At 38.6% G+C, this 21,000-nt stretch overlaps 1 protein-coding gene across 2 annotated transcripts in view; it reads right to left on the minus strand.

Annotated features, from left to right (window-relative positions):
* Positions 1 to 21,000, minus strand: part of FBXL17 (F-box and leucine rich repeat protein 17) — a 521,014-nt gene that overhangs the window by 23,694 nt on the left and 476,320 nt on the right. For both annotated transcript variants that reach the window (XM_047731562.1, XM_047731561.1), the window contains exon 8: positions 5,298 to 5,440. In XM_047731562.1, the coding sequence (XP_047587518.1) occupies positions 5,298 to 5,440 (143 nt within the window). The remainder of the gene's footprint in view (positions 1 to 5,297; positions 5,441 to 21,000) is intronic.

Genomic DNA, 21,000 nt, shown 5'->3' on the forward strand with positions numbered 1-21,000 from the left:
TAATTTATGTCAACTAGAAATCAAAGAAATTCCAAGAGGCTTTGGTCATAGGACATTGGGGTGGACCTTTCAAAATCTATTTATGTCTATTCCTTAAGTAATGTGGCCCCCACGACCCTCCCGGTGCCTCTAGAGGCCAAAGAGAAGGAGCCTCCTGACAAAAGCTACCTGCTCCAGGCAGAGGAGCAGCGTGAGGTAAATCGAGGCACACTTTCTCCTTCCTGTCTACAACTCTGCAGGGACATAAGAACAAATAAGCATTTTTAAGCAAAATGCTTTGCCAAGAGTGGCTCCTTCAATAACGCTCTTTAATGATACCCCAGACGCTGGCATTTTCAAATCAAATGAACAGTGTATAAAATTAGTTCTGCATGAAGTTAAAAAAAGAGAGAGAGAGAGAGAGAGTGAAAGGGAGCTTTTAAAAGCTCCAGCATTTCTTCATCCAACTGCTTTTCACAAGGGTTTGGCATTTGAGAATTGCTACATTTATGATGTTATTCGCTGCTCATAATTCAGGCCCGCTGTCTCCAAACTTCTGTATTAACACACACTGCAGAGGTTCCCACCACGACATTTTATCACCGAGGTTTTCCACACCAGCCAGGCTGCCTCTGGCGAGGTCTGGTTTCTCAGCCAGTGCCATGCCACTGGGTTCCCTCCCTTCTCATCAACCCTGTTACCCCAAACATTTTTCATTAACCTCGAACATTGCATTTCCATTTGCCCTACAGCTTTCCCATGATTTTTTTGGGTCCTTTTCAGTTTTGTTCTCCATCCAAACTGCCTTGTAAGAAAGGAAAATATCATATTATTAGAAGAAACGGATCTATCGGGAATCTAGAGTTCTAAAGGATATTTTATTCTGAAGTTCTGAAAATGATTTCTATGACCAAAGCCATTGAATGTCTATAATCATGGAAAGCAGAGTAAACATATCGCTCGTATTAGAGTCCCGTTGATTATACAAGCAGTTTTAACTAAATCACCAAATAAATGCGTGTTAAGTTGATAGGTGATTTCGGGTCAACTCTAATTCCCAAGGTCAAGTAAGCCTTTGAACAGTCTTTAAGAATATAAGTTCACCCCAATTCATCAAAGCCGTCTCACACAGCGTTTTCTTCTCTTGGTTCTTACAATGCACTAAAGTTTAGGAGATTAAGTGGCGTCGGCTTTAAAACTCAAAGTAATGCCTCTAACATGCTTATCCATCCAGCAATCAGAACAGCTACTCAAACACGGGCTTCTTAATGCACTTCCTAATTTTACAAGTGCTCAGGGAATGCTGCGTTTGAGGAATGGCTAGAGGACTCCGCCCTGGGAGTCACCAATGTTGCCGCCCGGACACACTCACTGCAGTTTAGCTTAGTTTAGCTTAGACGTTGTCTGACAATCTAAGCGTACGTTGCTTTCACTGCGAAGAATACATTGAACGTTTCTCTTCAGTTCTTTGTTTACCAAATGAAAGAGAGAAAGAAGAGGGAGACAGAGGAAAACACCTTTTCCTACAACAAACGCATTTTGTTACTCTTTCAATATCTCAAAAGCCCAAGTGAGGAAAAAAGCTCAAGCTTGGTAAAATATAGCTCCCATATTAAATATAAGTGGCCCCAAATGAAACTGGCTGCCTGTGAAAGAAAATATTACTTGCCCTCAATATTTCGCAGAACCACAGGATCACAGAACTCAAGCCTGGGACACACAGACATCACTAACGCCATCTCTCCCCAAAGCAGGATCCCCGGGACAACATTCCTGACAAGGGCGTTAATTGTGTAGATTGTCAAGGCTTCTTGCCTCTCCTCTGTCACCAGTTGGTGTGCAGAAAGGGGAAGAACTCAAATTGGCGAGTTATTAATAGTTAGCAAATTTGGTTAGGGTACAAAGAGAAGGCCGATAGACCCAAACCAGTTTTGTTTTTTTTTTTTTATTTGACAGAGAGAGATCACAAGTAGATGGAGAGGCAGGCAGAGAGAGAGAGAGAGAGAGAGGGAAGCAGGCTCCCTGCTGAGCAGAGAGCCCGATGTGGGACTCGATCCCAGGACCCCGAGATCATGACCTGAGCTGAAGGCAGCGGCTTAACCCACTGAGCCACCCAGGCGCCCACCAGTTTTGTTCTTAATTATTGGTTGGCACAGCTGATCACACTGAGATAGATAATAGGGTCTTTTTCTCCATATCTTGATCATGATGTCTCTGTGTTTTCTATTTCTATTCTTATTTTTCTCCATTATTATTACTTTTTGTTTGTTTGTTTCCCTGCTTATTTGAATTGTCTTATCTTCAACTCAGCCTCTTCTCCCACTGCAAATCTTTCTTTATCCCTCTGCCCAGGTCTGTAAGTTGATTCCAAATACAGAAGGTTCCAGGAGGTATTAGTTTCCCTTTGTCGAGTGTGTAGAAAATGTAAATATTGACATCTTAGTACAGAAAATAATAATCTTAATTTTAAATTTAACTGAGGAAAAAGTAAAAGGGTAATGTCTTCTCTAATCTCAGTTTGTATTTTCTCTCTAATTTCTTTTCAAAATCGGACAACAGTACAATTTTTTTCTCATTTGGAAATTTCAAATATCAAAACACAGGTTAATATGACATCGATAAGGATAATCAGTAGCACTGAGCATTTTATATATCACAAACATGATTATTCTAAGAATTTGGTATATGTTCATTTATTTAAATGCTCACAACAACGCTACAAGATAGGTACTATCATTATTGTCATTTTACAAATGAGGAAACAGAGGCACTGAGTAGGCAACCACCAAAGATGAAAACTACAGAGAGCAGAGCCCAGATTTGAACCCGAATTCTGGCCTCCAAGTTCATGCCCTCAGCTATTTTAACCTCTTTGCTACTCAAGTCTTTCTGAGTCTTGATAAAAATTTAAAATCTGGAGATAGATTGCATAACATAAATTTTGAAAGCTGAGTAGCTACTTAACTCTAGATTTCCTTCCAACTAAATCAACAAACAGGCTATTATGTGCAAGGCTTTACTTGCACTTTGTGGGTGGTTTGGAAACTTCGTCCGTCCTCACAGAACCTCTCATGTCTGGCTCTGAGCTGCATAAACCTAGGGACGCCAGGCAGCAAGTCTGGACCCAGCATGCCCCGGGGCCGGGCTGCTCACCGATTAAGGGCAGACAGGGTGGTGCTAGAGCCAGCAGCTCACAGAGCAGCTCACTGGTTGGAGAAAGGACTCAGAGGCCGCCTGAGGAAAGGACTACTACAGTCTCAGGGATACTGCTAATCAGAACAGCCTCCCCATCTCACTTTGGAGAATTTGCATTTAGGTAGAAAAGGATCTATTCCGGGATGCCTGGGTGGCTCAGTTGGTTGGACGACTGCCTTCGGCTCAGGTCATGATCCTGGGGTTCCAGGATTGAGTCCCACATCGGGCTCCCAGCTCCATGGGGAGTCTGCTTCTCCCTCTGACCTTCTCCTCGCTCATGCTCTCTCTCACTGTCTCTCTCTCAAATAAATAAATAAAATAAAATCTTTAAAAAAAAAAAAAGAAAAGGATCTATTCCTTCACTTAAAATAAGCAAGATACTGGTCAGCAAATATGTCTGGAATAATCTCCAGTAATAACTGGAACATAAACTTCTACAACTCATCTCTGAAGGTGGAGCTGACCTCAACAAATCTAATGAGCGTGGACTAGAAATATGGTAATTTCTAAGAATGCTCGTGGATACGCAGATACATTTTGAACACATACATTTTGGTGCCCTTGGTGGGGAGTACTCAGGTAGCAGTTTCTTCTGGCAGACACTGAGCAAAGCTGTTGTCATTGTTTAGTGTTTCTAGAATACTCTTTCTACTGTAGACTCTTTAACTTGTTTTAAAAAGAAATCCTTTTTTTTAAGATTTTATTTTTAAGTAGTCTCCAACGTGGGGCTTGAACTCATGACCCCAAGATCAAGAGTCACATGTTCCACTGACTGAGCCAGCCAGATGCCCCTAAAAGAAGTCATTTTAAAGTGACAGGGTTAGTAGCAGCATCAGGTTGGTTAGTAGTGAAATTTGACGGAAACTTGCAACCCCTGGGTCTCAGTGCTGTTGCTTAGTAACAAAGTCAGTCAGCTTTTTAGGCTCGGCTGAGAATATATAGTAAATTCTCTGTAAACATAACTAACTGGCAAAGGCCTAGTATAAGTTGGGATTTTAAAGCATTTGGAGACAAGAACTAGGTCAATTAACAAAAATGACATAGCACACAAAGGATTTGGGCCATTCTCCTATTTGCCCCCAAATATGCTACATTTAGAAAATGCATGTCCTTGGAGAGAAATATATATTTAGTTTCACTCTCTTTTGCTAGATTTCTCCCTAATCACCATTTGCAAAAGTAGCACACATGTGTAAATTATTTTAAGATGCTAGCAAGTTCTGAGCAAGTATCCGAGCTGGATCTTCCCCGAGAAAGCCATCTCTGTGCCCAACGACTGCACCCAGGTGTGCCATGACCCCTACCCAGACTCCAAAGACCTGGGGTCAGACCTTGGGTAAGTAGCCTCTGGCCAGTGCCTGCTCTTTCTGAGCCTCCATTTTCTCCCCTTCGCAGTACAGATACACACTTCTAAATTTACAGGGGAGAAAGCACCTCTGTAGTGGCTGGTGATCAATACAGATTTTTATCATTTTTCTTCTTAGTCCTCAAAGGGCCCCATGTTAAATGTGGCACAGTTTCCCAAACTCACACCCACATCTCCTGGCTAGCTCCACACACCTTCAGTGGGACCTTGGGACCATTTCTCATCATGTGCTAAAAGTGGCATCTTAAGTGTGGAAAGGTGCAAATTCCCACATAATATCCCCTCCCTGGCCCTTTCTTGCCCCCAGATGGCTGGAATACATAGATGTTGAACACTGAAATCACACACTTCAAATTGCGAAAAACCAATTTGGCACCATTCTTTCCCCCTTACTCTTGCAGGAAACTTGGAACCCAGAAAAGAATTTTACTGTTAGACCCTGCACATTGCTATGTGCCATGCAAACATTTTTAATTTTGGTTCATGGACTTAGGGAGAGGAGGCCAAAATCTAATTTGACTGTGTATGACTGCTTTTCCTTTCTGCCTAAGCACAAAATTCATTTTTAAACAGAGAAATGCAAAAATAATCTCAGATTCATTTTAAAAATCAGGCATCTTGCGATGAGTAGCTATCATAGTACCTGTATATGCATGTACACATTTGTACATATATATATAGAGAGAGAGAGAGAGAGTGCTAGAAAGCTATTACCTACTCTGATATACAGAAAACAAATTTGAGAGATAACTCTTACTTTATCGCATCTCATCAGCCCCAGATATCTCAGGGATTTGCTGCTCTGTGCAATGAGGGTGGCTCCTTGATCTGTAATTTCCTTACACCATCCAACATCCACAGTCTCTATCGTCATGCTATACCGGCCGATGGCTATCAGCGCTGCAAGGGGGGACAGAGAGAGAGGGAGAGAAAGCAAGCATAAATGTTAGTGGTGAAAGGGGCCTCTATCTTATTATGACTATTCCTCTCATTTCCTCACTAAATTTGTTCCTGAAAGGTTGTGTGTAAACGAGTGTTTTGTAAACGAAATTAAATTTGAAATGCTTTAGGAAAGCTTGCTCTGTGACAAACCCTTGCACAAAGTGAATAATCATTCCATAATTCCCCTTCATGGGAACACAGCCTCTTATCAGTTTTACTCATTACAAGTTTACCTGTACTTTCAAACATTCACATCTGCAGAAGGAATAAATTAAAATGAATTACATATATAAGGTTACAGAAAACCCCAAGTAGAAACTAAATTTCACCCAAGATAACTTGAATAATTTTTTAAAAGAAAAAATCCACGGAAGCACCATTTTGAGGTGTGTTATAATGCATGTGAATTTCTTTACCGACTGACATAATTTTTTCCATCTGTTCATGATCTGTAAAGTGTAAGACTATGTAATATTTTTCACATTAGGCCCTCTTGGCACTGTTAGGAATTAAGAGTACATTATACATACAGTTGAACTTAATTGGTGCCATGCTAGAGTGCAGTAAAGGGAATGTGTTTGTTATGGTAAATTTCCTCACCATTATCAGAAGTCTTCCTTCTATTAACATATAAAATGAAGCCTGTCATCTGCAGACTATCAGTATCTCTAGTCTTCTTGGCTGTTTAGCATTGTACCACTAAACTAAAGTGCAAATGCTTATCCCATAATCTACGATATGCACTACTTATCGCTGCTCCATTACCCCTCACCCTAGTCCTGAATGGTCAGAGCGACCAATTGGGGAAGGTGGCTCTTTGCTACAGTATCTGATTTGATAGACGTGCACACCTCTACATTTGTTGGGCAGAGAAACAGACTTCAACACCTCCAGCCAGAATAAGTTTATGGTGCATTGGTTTGTAAATGAGAACCCTGAAAACAATGCCACACATATTAAAAAGGAAAGAAATTGTTTGCTAATTATTTCCTCATTCTAAGATAGGATGCGTTGATTTCTGTGACATTAAAGGCGGATGATATTTTCCAATTGACTAGATTGATAAGAGCAGAGTGAATTACTCATGTAAATAAATGTTAACTCTTACAGCTCACAGAAAAGAACTTGGCAAAATCTCTTTGCTAATTACCTCAGTAATTTTTTTCTTTTAACTAGGAAATTCATGCCCATGCATTCAAGTGTCAAGGCACTTCTAAGTAGCCAGACATTTAAGGTTTATAAAAACAACCATGATCCCAGTGTTTTCCAGTGAACATGCTACAAAGGACAACTTTTTTTTTTTTCTCCTAGAAGTTCCTCATGCCATGAATTTGTTCATGCTGTCATCTTTACATGCTACCTCGACATTCGGTTTCCAAGGGAGTGGGAGCAGGATGGAGGGGGAGCTGCCAAAGGTTTGGTTGCTGAATGGTCTGAGTGGTATTTTGTGTGTGGAAGCTGTATCCGAGGTTAATCCCAGCAGTGTCCTTGCCCTAAGAAAACTGTTATATCTGGTATTGTCATAATTTTCACTAGTTATGATATCCCGAGGATCTCCTATGATAAATGAAGTAGAAGATACATAAAAGAAATTTCTTTCAATACAGAGTGCTCAAACTCTGATTTCAAAAGACGACAAAGGACAAGTTGCAGGATGGCCCCAGATCAGTAGATTGTGTACTTTTATTTAGGTTTGGGGCTAGAACATGAAAGCCCGGCACCAGCCAGGAAAGGATAAAAACAAACGATCTGAGGATTTTTCAGAGGCTGCTTTATAAGCAAATGAAGAGTCAATAGCTATTGATTCTAACTGCTAAAAACTCTGGTGGTTAGTATTTCCCTTTTTTCCCCCCTTTCTTGTCCAAATGAAAATAAGCAGTAAATAAGACACCTGAAGATAAATCAGGGTATTCGGTCTTTGTTTTGACATAGTTCTATATACTGAAGTAAGAATTACACTTTGTTATTCCTTCGTTCCTTCAGTTGCTCAGCCAACACCTCATGAGTCCTCACGCTAGAGCACTTTGCCCAATATCCATTGACCGTCCCCGTGTTAGGCACTGGGCTAAGAATTTTAGGCATATTGTCTCATTTAATCCTCTCAGAAACCTTACAAAGTTTTATTATTATTTCCATTTTAAAGGTCAGGAAACTGAGTCACAGAAAGACTGAATAACTTTCCCAGTCACAAGATACTAAGTGGGAGAGTGAATAATAAGCTGAGAATTGGCTCTCAGCCCTGTCACCTACCAGATGGACTGTGTTAGATGCCTGGGGCCTTCTACCACCATTCAGGACTTCAATATTACAGCTTATAGGTAGCCAAAGATTTACCCTGTGACCATAACCATGGGTGCAACAGAATCTTTCAATTCCACAATCTATAGAGCAACTTACCTCTTTGTGACTACATCCTACCTTTGGATATATTTTCATTGTTGTTCACAAGCTAGCTGTGAAACTTGTAGTGTGGTCTAGTCTCTAATTCATGTCCAGCCTCACTACTTAGTTGATGTCTGATCTTGGGATATTTCACTTTTCTGAGTCTCCACTTTCTCATCTGGACAATGGGGATGTTGACTCTATGTCCTTACTTCTCAGGGTTGGTCTGAAGTTCAAATGACATAATACATGGAAGGGACTTTGTCCTATATAAGTGTCATGATCTATGTGATATTTCCCTAAAGCATTCTACAGTGGTGCAGTTGATATGAAATGAAAAGACTTGAAAGGGTTTTGAAAAATAAAATGCTCTGGGCAAATGAGAGCATTACAGAAGCACTTAGTCATTATGTCAGTGCTGGTTCCTGAACTGCCCACTCTACATTGGTGAGCATGAACTCATGGACTGCATTTGGGACGATAGAGCTGTAAGTGTAATGTGTGATTAGTACCTTCATTAGGACCTGTTGACACATTACGGTGATATTTACTGAGCCTTGAAAAGGGATAAATTATGCAAGGCTAATTCCTAATCTCAGTGCAATTTTAATATACTTTTTAATGTGCTAAGTACAGTAAAAAAAATGAAATTCTAAAAAGTTACACAAGTTAAAAAATGTGATTCAGTAACTTATATAGTGATCATGGATATACATTAACCCATTAGAAGGCATTCCCATAGGCATACAGAGGAACTGAAAGCCATGAGCACATAGGTACTTAATTTTGACTAAGACATTCCATTTCTAGGAATCTGCCCCCAAAATACACTTTTAATAGTACAAAATTACATATATATGTAAGTTTATTCATTGGAGCAACGATTATTATTGCAAAATAATGGAAATGGCCTAAATACTCCCAAATAGGAGAATAGTTAAATGATGCTACACTCTCACAGAATACTACACAGCTGAAAAAAAATGGACAGGGGAAGATCACTAGGTACTTCTAAATCATTCAGTGAAAAAGGTAAAGTGCAAAGATTTATATGGTGTGCTAACACTATATAAAAGAGAATGTAATTTAAAAAAAAAAACACAAACAAATCTGCTCCTTTGTGAAAAAGGAATATGGGAAATATAAACCAGATAATAGGGACTGTTTAACTATAGAGTGTTGGTGGGGAAGGGGAGGGAAGAAGGGGGCACAGAATTTGGGGGGTGAGGGGTCAGGAGAAAGGGACACTTTCAGGAAGATCTCTTTGGATATAGCTTGACTGAGCATCACGGTAACATTTTACATACCTCCCAAAATAAAAAAATTAAAACCAACAAGGATTTGGAGGAAAGAGGAGTAGAATACAAACAGTAACAAATGAAGCTAATTGTATTACAAATGAAGAGCATGACCCAGGCGAATAAAATAACTACACAGAAGGGGATGGGAATTAAGAATTAAGTCACTTTGGAAAACATTATTTCGGCAGGATATTGCAAGGTGAAACCCAAAAAGAACTGTCAGCAAATACTGTACTCTAGTTACTAAATCTATTTCTCACAGGGGTATGAGTTAGTGATTCAGTAACTACTTTATGTGTAATCTAGGATTGTAAATAATGAGAGCTAGTCTTTTTACTGTTAGAGAAAGAAGTTATAAATAAGAAAAGAGGAGCAGTTTATAAAGATCCCAGTGTTACTGAATTGGAGTCAGAGGTATTAGAATGAATTCATGGTCATACATATATATATATATATATATATATATATATATATATATATATATATATAACAGATACACAGATTTCAATATAACTAATAAATATGATGTATGTGCACGCATGGCTTAGTATACAGACATATACTTCCTATCTTTTTCAGCTCAGAGAATCTAGGAACAATGATGCTCCGGTAGCAGTGATCTACTAGCACCCAGATCTTGGTTTATAAATATCATTCTCCAATAAAAAGAATTAGGGCTTCTTACAGAAATGGTTGATTCCTAGACTGGGGCAAAGAAAATACAAGATGAGTTTGAAACATCTTGTGATATCAGAAAAAAAGAAGTGCTTAAAAAAGAATGAGTGGGGCGCCTGGGTGGCTCAGTGGGTTAAAGCCTCTGCCTTCAGCTCAGGTCATGATCCCAGGGTTCTGGGATCGAGCCCCACATCAGGCTCTCTGCTCAGCGGGGAGCCTGCTTCCTCCTCTCTCTCTCTCTCTGCCTGCCTCTCTGCCTACTTGTGATCTCTGTCAAATAAATAAATAAAATATTAAAAAAAAAGAGAGAGAGAATGAGGGCATGTCAAAAGGACACAGGATCCAATCAGAAGAAGCTTCCAGTGGCCACAGCTGGAACAATGTGAGCATCAAAATAAATAATGAGAGTATTGGGCTATACTTGAGAAAACTGAATAAGCATCCACAAGTCTATATGGTAGAGATAGATAGATAGATAGATAGATAGATAGATAGATAGATAGGCAAGCTAGGAAGGACAATTCTTCCTTACAGAAAAATCCCAATTAATAAGTGAGGAAGGAATGGGGGAAATACAAAACAATCGTCAGGCAAAGACCACGGTAATAACTGCTGCAGGCCAAACCCACCAATGGATGCTAAAATCGGAAGAGACCCAGCAGCCACCACCTTAACCAAAAGACCAAGCAAGATTCACATCACCGGCAATAATACATAGAGATACCATGTACCCCCTGAGCACTTCTGCAGTATTCTTGCCAAAATAAATAATCTCCATCTATGCATTAGGAAACGCCACACAAACCCAAACTGAGAAATATTCTACAGATCTAAAGGGCAGGGGTAATGGAATGTAAGAAAAGAATGGGCAAGTGTCACAGATAGGAGAAGATTAAGGAGACACCCCAACTGTGAGATCCTGGATTGGATCCTGGAATAGACAAAAGAATTAGGGGAAAAAATACTTGGTGAAATTCAAATAAGATTTGGAACTTAGTTATCCCACTGTTTTCAATGTTAATTTCCTGGTTTGATAATTATACTATGGTTATATGAATTGACAACATCAGAGGTAGCTAGGGGAACAGTATATGTGAACTGTCTACTATTTTTTCAACTTTTCTGTAATTCTAAAAGTATTTCGGGGCACCTGGCTGGCTCAACTGGTGGGGCATGTGACTCTTGATCTCCGAATTGTGAGTTCGAGCCCCATGCTGAATGTAGAGATTACTTAAAAAAAAAAAAAAAAGTATTTCGAAACAAAGATTTAAAACACACAGATAAGCTGGGGCGCCTGGGTGGCTCAGAGGGTTAAGCCTCTGCTTTCAGCTCAGGTCATGGTCCCAGGGTCCTGGGATCGAGTCCCACATCGGGCTCTCTGCTCAGCGGGAGCCTGCTTCTCTCTCTCCCTCTGCCTGTCATGTCCTCTGTTTGTGCTCTGTCTCTGGCAAATAAATAAATAAAATCTTAAAAAAAAAAAAAAACCACACACACACACACACACAGATAAGCTAATAACAGATCACAAATGAATGAACTAAGGAGAGAACTAAAATTTCCCAAGTGAAAGCAGGTATTACTTTCACAGTGAACAATCTGATATATAAATGTTACCACTAGAAATACATTTTTCTCTTCAGAGGAAGAAGATTAGTCATACGAGTGCATTAACAAGTGACCTGCAGCTGCCATTTTGTCCTTTCCAGTTCTATCTTCCACTACGGATCTCTGTACCTGAAACACAATCAGAAGAAATGCCCTAGTGCTTGAAAGAACGGGGGTTAAAATTTAACAGTAGAATTAACATCTTTCATGTAATACATGGATAAAAGCCATTTGCAAAGAAATTTCTTGGCATGGGTACAAAGAGATAAATGTGAGAAGCGCTCTTCTTTGTAGAAGCCACAGAAGCTCCCAAAACAAAGACAGGACACTTGGAGACATTTGTTGCGGTGTGATGGTCCCAGGGAGGGCTCCCTTCGCCCTGCGGGGACTACGGCAACCACTGGCGCTTCCGGCTAGCCCTGGTGTTTCCGGGGAATCACAGGGGCCTAGAAAAAGTACAGATGCCCAAGTCCTACCCCTGGAGATTCTGATTCAGGAGAAGAGATGAAAGCTCCCTGGATCTTGGTGGCAGGCAGGGCGGAGAACCCCTAGAACAGCCTCCGACTCGGGCAAAGTCAATCGACTGAAAACAAAAGAACTCATTGTTAAGGATCTGCAGAGCTTTGTGTTCTGATATTTTAATACAACTTTATCTCTCAAACAGTAGTGACTTCTTGCATAGACTCCAATACTTTTTAATTTCTTTATTTCTAATTTATATCCTTTCCTTCCATTTTTATACATTACCATTATATTCCTCCTATTATTAGGTAGTAACTGGACAGTGACCATATTCTATTTTTAGTAAATATTTTTCTTTACTTCATTGCACTTACTTATATTTCTAATGCAGCACTTATCAGCATTTGTTTCATATTAGAATTATTTATCGACATGCCTGTCTTCCTACTAGACTGTAAAGTCTTGTTAGCAGCAAACGTGGGGAATGCTTTTCTAGGACCTCCAATTCTCTGAAAATCAAGTGTCACTCATTTTTTACAGTTTCAATGAACTTTTCGGAAGTATAGCATGCATGCAGAAAATTGCACAAGTCCTAAGGGTACAATTTGATGGATTCTGACAAAGTTAACCCAGCTGTGAAACAGTATCTAGATTGAGAGACAGGGCATGACCACACCGCAGAAGCTCGCTCGTCCCCAACGCCAGTCACTACTATTCTGCCAACAAGGATAACCACTATCCTCACTTTTAAACACATAGCCGAGTGTTCTTGTGTTTGAACTTCATATTCATAGAGTTAAACACTGTGCGCTCTCATTTCTGGTTTTTCAGCTGTCCATCTACATTGTCGTGTGTACTGGTAGTTCGTTCATTCTCAATGCCCTCTAATATTCCATTCTACTGGCTATGAAGTATAATGCTACTGTAAACATGAACATACATGTGTGGACGTATGTTTTCCTTTCATCTAGGCAACTACTGAGGAGCGAGGTGGGATTTATGGGCTGTATGGTTAAATGTATGTTGAACTTCATAAACTGCCAAAATATTTTCCAAAGTGGCTCTTTTCCCACCAGTAATGTCTGAAGCTTTCAGGGTCTCTACATTCTTGCCAATACTTGGTAATATCCGTCTCTCTGATTATAGGCATTCTGGTGTGGGTGAATTGCTACCTTATCGTGGGTCTTAATTTTCATTTCCATAAGCACTAATGATATTGTGCATCTTGTCATGGTGTCATACATTGTTTTAAAATCCTAGCATAAAATTATGTGCTTTTATCCTTACAAGTACTCAATAAATATCTATTAAATTAAACTGATAAACAAGGAAAGGCACGTAACTTTTCTATTATTAAACTACATAGCAAATAATAGCTTTCTAGACAACAGATAATTTTCCACATAATTTGAGGGAAAGTACCAGTAAAATAAACTTAGTCTATCCTCTGGAGACATGAAAAATCTTAAAGTTTCTTAAAATAAGAAAGTAAATTTAAAAGAATTACAGTTATAGAAAGCTTTCCAAATGCTCATTTATTTGTGGAATTTCAAAGATTGTGGAGTATGCTTTATATAGGAACTCTAAATCTCTGAAAATCAAGTGAAAAATAAATATAATACAAAAATTGCCCAACAATGGTGGATAACATTAGAGTGAAAACTTTGAATTATGGCAGGATTTTCAAGACATTGCACGTAGGGGCATTCATTTTACAGAATTCTGTTTACAGAGTTCAGAGTAACAACAACGCAAGTCGTATCTGACAAAGGGAACAAGCTGGCTGTGGCCCTTGACCTTTCGGGGAGAAGACTCTGTTGCCCTATACATCCTGAAATGGAAACGCAACATTATTTATAGGCTGCACCTGTTTTCCTTCTTATGAGATAAACAAGTTGGTGGAAAAGTAAGAGTTCAAGTGAAGAATTTTTTTTTAAAGGTCTTTAAATTCATCAGAAGCAAGGATAAGTGTTTTTTACCTTTTATGTTTTTCACATTTTTATTTTAATAGCAGGAAGACACAAATCTGATTGGGTAGGTAGAAGCTATCTTTGAGTATGTGACTTCTGAAAATGTAATAAACAAAAGGCATATTTAGAACTAACCTCCATTTAACAGGAAACCAATCCACTGCCCTGGTTTTCAGTGGTGCTATGTTTGGTAATAACCAGCCTTCTGAGTGGAATGTTAGGTTCTCTTGATAATCCTTTATTAAACTTTAGAATCCAAGATGAACAAGAAAAAAAGCCTTACTACTCTTAACATTGGCTGAGAACCTTAAAGTCCCTGGGTCAATGATTCTTTTTTATTGTAGCCTACATACATACATATATTACTTATCAAAGAATTATCCATCTTTTTCAAAATGCTGACATTATATTAGAGTTCTCCACTTTATGAGAAGTGAATGCCAGGCTTAAATATGTTGGTTCATGGATATGGAAAAGGACATTAGTGTTTCTGTCATATATCCGCCTTGTCCATCTTTCTAGGCTGTATTTTGCAGACCACCCTAAAGACACGATGTCAGTTTCAAGCGGGCATCAGATACAAATATTTACGTGACCCAGTGCAGGACAGAGAAGGATGTGACTGCAGCAACTACCTTCTAGAGGTACCAAGGCTGCTGACAACACGTGTTATCAGACTGCCCAACCCACACTGTAAAAGTGTCTTGATATTGAAGGGAAGCAAGCCAAAGAAAGAGGGAAGAATACATGGGGATGTCAGCAGAGTGAATATATGATCTCTTTCTTCTTTAAACAAGCACTAATTGAGTACCTACTATGCACCAGGGAGTGTTTCAGCAGCTAGGAATAAAGAGATCAAATCCCTGCCCTTGTGGGGCTTGTATTCTGAATACAAATAAGTAATTATTATACATAATTTGTCAGGTGGTAATGAGACTTTGGAGAAAAATTAAGCAAGGACCAGGAGTGAGAGTGCTACAATTTTAATTAGGGTGAACAGGGAAGGCCTCATGGAGAAAATGACATTTGAACAAAGATCTGAAGAGGTGGGGGAACAAGCCATATAGACATCTCAGGGAAAGGCATTACGTGTAGAGAAAACTCAATGTCAAGGCCATGAGATAGGAAGGTTGCTGCCTTGTTTTAGATTGAGCAGAAGAGCAAGATGGTGAGTGGTGGAGAGGAGATTGGGGAGAGTTAATGGAAAAGGGGGTGGTCAAAATCGTCTCACAGATCATTTTAATGACACTGGCTTCCCCTCTAAATTAAATTAGAATCCACTGTAGAATTTGGGACAGAGGAGTGATATGGTCTAACTTAAACTTTCAAAGGACTTCTCTGGCTTCTGGGTTGAAGACAGACTGTAAGGAGGCAAGAGCAGAAACAAGGAGACCAAGAAGGAGGCCACGGCAATTATCTAGACAAGAAGTGATAGTGGCTTGGCCCAGGGCTGTGTTATAAAAATGGGGAGGAGGAGTTGAATTATGACCATTTTAGAGAGGACCAACAATACTGCTGATAGATTAGATGTGGAGTTAGAGAAAGAGAAGAGTCAAGGATGTTAAAAGAAATCTTTTTTTGGCACTTAGATTTGAAAGAAATTTCCTGCGTAAGATTTTACATAGCTGCTCTCTGTGTCCTTGTGTGTCTCAGTGTCCTTGCATTAGTAGGAATATATTGGTTTCTTTGCTGGGATATAAACTCCGAGAGGAGCAAAGACCACCTTTACTCATCTTTATATCCATTGTGTAGCACAGCATCTTCACTTGTTAGTATTCAATATATGTTCATTTAAATATGTGCATCTTACATATCACAATTAAAGGCACTTAGGGGAAAAACTCAGAAAGGGCTCTATGATGTCTGCAGGTATCTTTGGGGGAGATTATAAGCAATAAATATTTTCCCTGTATATTTCTGCATTTAAAAATTTTCAACACTAGGCATGCTTTGCTTAACAAAGGAAGTAAAAACCAGTTTTTAAAAAGGTGTGCTGGACAGATTTCTGTATTTTATCAGAGTGAAGGGAAAAACTTAACATTTCTGACAGTAGGGTTTCTCTCTAACCTTGCTCCTCAAGGCAAACACACACATTTCCTGGTGCCAAAATTCAATACCTAAAATCATGTGAAATCCTGTGAAAAAAAGCATAAAGCTATTTGGAAACTAGAACTAAACAAAAAAGGTAACCTCACTTATTCCTCCTTAACTACAACCAGAACAACTGTAACTCAGAGGCTCGTTGCCCTGAGCATGGATTAGCTTAGATACTGGCAACAATTTTGCTTATGGACCTTTCTACCATAAGAAGGGAAAAGGAAATAAAACCATGAAATTCAAAACATTTCAATTTGAGTTTTTAAAGCTTATTAGAGAACTAGATTAAGATTCAGAGAACACTAAACTTTCTATATTCTTTTTGTTTTCAAGGGAGAAGAGAGAATCCCAGTTCTGGATCTACTCACCTGTAAGCTTGAACCACGCACACTAGTGCACATGATTACACATGCAGGGAGACAACAGTCACAGACCTGCAGATGTACACACATTATTCTTGGGCCCTAATTCACAGGTAGACTTACTTTGAAGCTACTGAAGGTTAAGCTTCAGGGTCCATCATTTATATGGACCTTCATAAAGGCCTGGATCACAGAAATGTATTCACGGGGTAATGTATTTTCATAAAATTTGTAAAAAAAAAAAAACAAAACCAAAAAATCAACAGGATGCTTTTCTCTTATTTTCTTAAAGAGAGACCTCAAATTGTTTAAACCTCAGGCCGTGAAAAATACTGAATTTGTCCCTGATCCAACTAAGAATATTCTGATTCAGTGGCTTTGGGGGTGGATACCAGGGGGCTGTATCTTTTTCCTTCTTTCTTTTTTTCATGTCACCAAGTGATTTTGATACACAGCCAGGTTTGGAAATCACTGATGAAGGACCACAGACTGATCAGTTTAATGAGTCCCTGACGTCTAGGTAGTATTTCTTTCTGGAGCTCTGCCACCATCGATTGGGACATAAACCATATAACACTATGTAGTTTGGAAAAGCTGACAATTGGCAACATTCACTTCCACATTGCAGTGATGAGTCACATAACCCTCTGTGCCGAGTAATTAACTATCCATTTGTATGTACTGGCTGTAGCGATATAGTTCTTTTCAACGAGGAAGGAAGGGAATTTGGACATAACATTAACAGTTGTTAATACCAAGCAAATAGAGTAAATTGGATTTATTAAAAAGAGTATGTGTGTGGATTTTTGCCCTAGGAGTTGATATAATTTGTCTAGCTTTCTAATTATAGCTGGGACAGAAAATGGCTGAACCCAAAGACCTCTCACGGTATCTAATAAACTTTTACTTACAGGGAGAATATTTCTTGGGTTGGAGAATGACAAATAATTTACTAAGCTTTTCCTGAAAGATAGCTAAAGGTGTTTCACCTATATCTAGCTGATGAATTAGCTTTAGCTAATAATCAGTGTCATGAGACAAGGAAGAAGCAGCCTGTAATTACTTTGAAAGGAATGAAGGAACAGATCTGATAAAGGAACTAAATCAGCTAATTCCTCTAGGGGCATACTGAGTGGGAGAGAAGCTTACCTTACTGCCAGTTTAAAGGGAGGCAAAGATAGAGGGCATGGGTGGTTTTCACCTGCCCGACTTCCAGCCCCACTTTCTGGTAACAAACCCTTAATTTTCCTTTCGAAAGGTGCAGTATAGAGGCTCTAATCAAAGGTTCTCTCCCTTCTCCAAGATGTGGGTGGGCATGGGACCCAAGTCCATCTAAGCATACTCACTCCCCAACATCTGAATTCCGCCCAGAATGATGTCAGAAGAAAAACACTGGAGACAACCACCTGGGGGAGGTTCCCAAAAGAGACTGTCATTAGTCCCAGCCACCTAGAGATCCCATGTTCTTGTCTTTCTCACAGCCCAATTTATATTTTCATTCTTGAAGTGACCCCATCTTCTTCCAATAATTTCTTTGCTTTTTTGGGTTTTGTTTTCACTTAAAGTGGCTCGGTTGGTTTCTGTAACTTGCAACCAAAGAATCTTAACTAATACAGAAAACTACGCACACGGTAACTGTTATTTTCTACAATAACGGAAAGTCAAATGGATTCTCAACAATGCCCAGCTGAAAGAGTCACACCAGCAGAAAATATAAATATGGTTCAGTAAGTAAACATTTGTTTTGTCGGTAGATGTTCCTGACATACCTGTACTTATTCTTCAGCAGTCAAATTAAAATAATTTTATTCAGTTCCATGGTATCTTTTTAAAATTTTAATAATAACTCTATTGACTGCATAAAAAATGGCACAACTTACTGTAAAAGTTAAATCAATAAAGGAAAGTACAATAAAGCTTTAAAATTATCCCAAATCCCATTGTCCAGAAAAACCATCATTAATATTTGGTAAGCATTCTTCCAGCACCTTCCACATACAGACAGCACAAAAGAAAGAGAAAAAATAATATTGGAAATCTTGTATATAATTACATGTGTTTTTAAAAAAGTATTTAACTTGTTTTTACTTGAATTTATCCAAAAAAAGGAAATTGAATTGAAAAAGGATCACAAAACTTCAGTTAAGTATTTCTTTACCAAACAAGGTAGTTTTTCAAAAAGTCTACATAAATTTAAAAAATTTGTGGGGATGCTGGATGGCTCATTTGGTTAAGCATCTGACTTTGGCTCAGGTCATAGTTGCAGCGTCCTGGGATGGAGTCCTGCATTGTGCTCACACTCAGTGGGGAGTCTGCTTCTCCCTCTGCCCTTCCCCCAGCTCATGCTCTCTCTCTCTAAAATAAACAAAATCTTAAAAAGAAAAAAGAAGAAAAATTATGAAAACCTTTAAGAATATGGAATTATCTATACTTTACCTCAGACAGAATTCACTGACTCCCTTCTAGAAAAATTTTAAAAAAAAAAAGATAAGAAGAAAACTGGCATTTCTCCTTCTTCCTTTCATATTCATCAGCTATATAATTATTTTTACATTGTCAGGTTCCAATGTTCCCACCTGCTTTTGTAACCACAATTGTCAAGGTTGTTTTGCTCTGGTTCTATACTAAGTGGACAAAACACAATGAACTTCTTCATCATTTTTCTTTTTTCATTCCTGAGGTCTTTTTTCAACTAAACTTTTGGGAGGCTAGACACAATCTTTAAGTAGTGTTTTTGTTTGTTTGTTTTTGTGTTTGTTTTTAAAGAAAGATTCATCATATATCTCCTAAATTTTGAATGCTAGAGAAAGATTGTTATGCTTATGTTTAAGTAACAACATGGGCTAAATACTAAATTTGGGGTCATACTTATTTTTTATCTTCAGATGCTTCAGTTTTGCTGTGGAGAAACTTAAGTCCAATCTGATTTCTTCCCCTTCATACGTATCTTGCTTTAATATCTGGAAGCTGTATGATTCTTCTTTTATCTCTTAGAATCAATATCTTTATCAGACTAAGTCTTTGTTATTCTGCAGTGATTTTATGGAACATGGCAAATGCTTCTGATTGTTGTAGATTCAGAACTCTTTAGATGCAGGATCCATGTGTTTCACTCTTGTTCTGTTGGCCTCACTTCCCCCCACCCCCACCCTTTGCAAATGATGTCTTCAAATAAAATGCTAGGAATAGATGCTGTAAATGATCCTATATTTGTTCTTTTCAAATTCTTCTACTTAAATTAACCGAGGATGGCTATCTGTTGGGAATATGGGGAGGTGAGTAAAAAGCTGGAGCTAACTGAGAATCATGGTGTCCAGTATCTTCATTACAAGTGGGTTATTACCTTTATCCTGACACAGCTGTTCTCTCAGATTTCTACGTTCAAGATGTTATGTGTTACTAATAACAAAACTGAGCCATTCTGTACTGAATTTTGGTACCTTCTGCTTCTCTCCCTCCTTCACCCATTTCATTTCTGCCAGTCTCCTCAATTCTGAAGCAAGGTGGCAGAGATAGCTCATTAACATGGTTTCTGCTTTGGGGACCTCTTCTCTGACATTTTGGAATGTAAAACTGGGACTCTACACGGGCATAGGGATTTGTGGCTCAAATGAAAGAATTGCTGGTTGTGCATTTCTGAATGGTGATACCTATTTCATGGTAATCATAAGTATCCCCCAAGATGTTTTTTAAGATTTATTTTTTTGAGAGAGAGAGAGAGACACAGAGAGAGTGAGCAGGAGAAGAGGTAAAGGGAGAGAGTGAGCATGGAGCCCACAATGGGACTCCATCGGAGGACCCCGAGATCATGACCTGAACTAAAATTAAGAATCGGCCATCCAACTGCCTGAACCACCCAGTGTACCCCTCCCCTCAAGATTTTTTTTAAAAGAATTATGACGTTAGAGTCAATAGTGTTGACAAATATCAAATTATGTAGAGAATTATTGAACTGTAGGCTAACTTGACTAATATTTATTGGAGGCTTACCACATGCAAAATAACGGGGGTAAAAAGATGAGTAAAACAAAGTCCTTGTCTTTGTTTTCAGTGTGATTAGGGAGAATAAATTAAATAGAAGATATTTATATTATAATGACTATGTAAATACTGTTCATTACTGAGCCAAGTGGTATACTATGACCAAGCTTCATTTCTTAATTTTTATCTGGAGTTTATATTTGCCTTATATTTTGTTTACTTTTTGTCTATTATTATTCTTTAAATTTTCCTACAGATAGTTCAAATCCCTATCCATATTTTTTCAAAAGCTAAAAAAATAAATCAACTGATTAGTTTACATTACCCAACCATATCATCCTGTCTCCGTGCCCCCTCTTCTGAAGTCCTCTAAACTCCTGCTTGTGGCTAAGCTGTAGGCTATTAGGGGTAAGTACAAAATCAATCTAAGATTTCCCCTTTCAGCTCTCTTATGGGTGCCATGTCTTCTCCTTACCATTGTTTATTCATTTTTGGATGAAACACATCTTCTAAAGGGTTGATGGGAGATAAAATTTGAGCCCTTACATGTCTAAAAGCATCTTTATTTTACTCTCATAATTAATTAATAGTAGGGCATTGTATAGAATTCTAGATTGAAAACCATTTCTCCTTAGTTTTGAAGGCACTGCTTCATCATTTTCTAGCTTCTCATATTGCTTTTT

The sequence above is a fragment of the Lutra lutra genome, chromosome 5 (genome assembly GCF_902655055.1).
Source record: "Lutra lutra chromosome 5, mLutLut1.2, whole genome shotgun sequence".
NCBI lineage: Eukaryota > Metazoa > Chordata > Mammalia > Carnivora > Mustelidae > Lutra > Lutra lutra.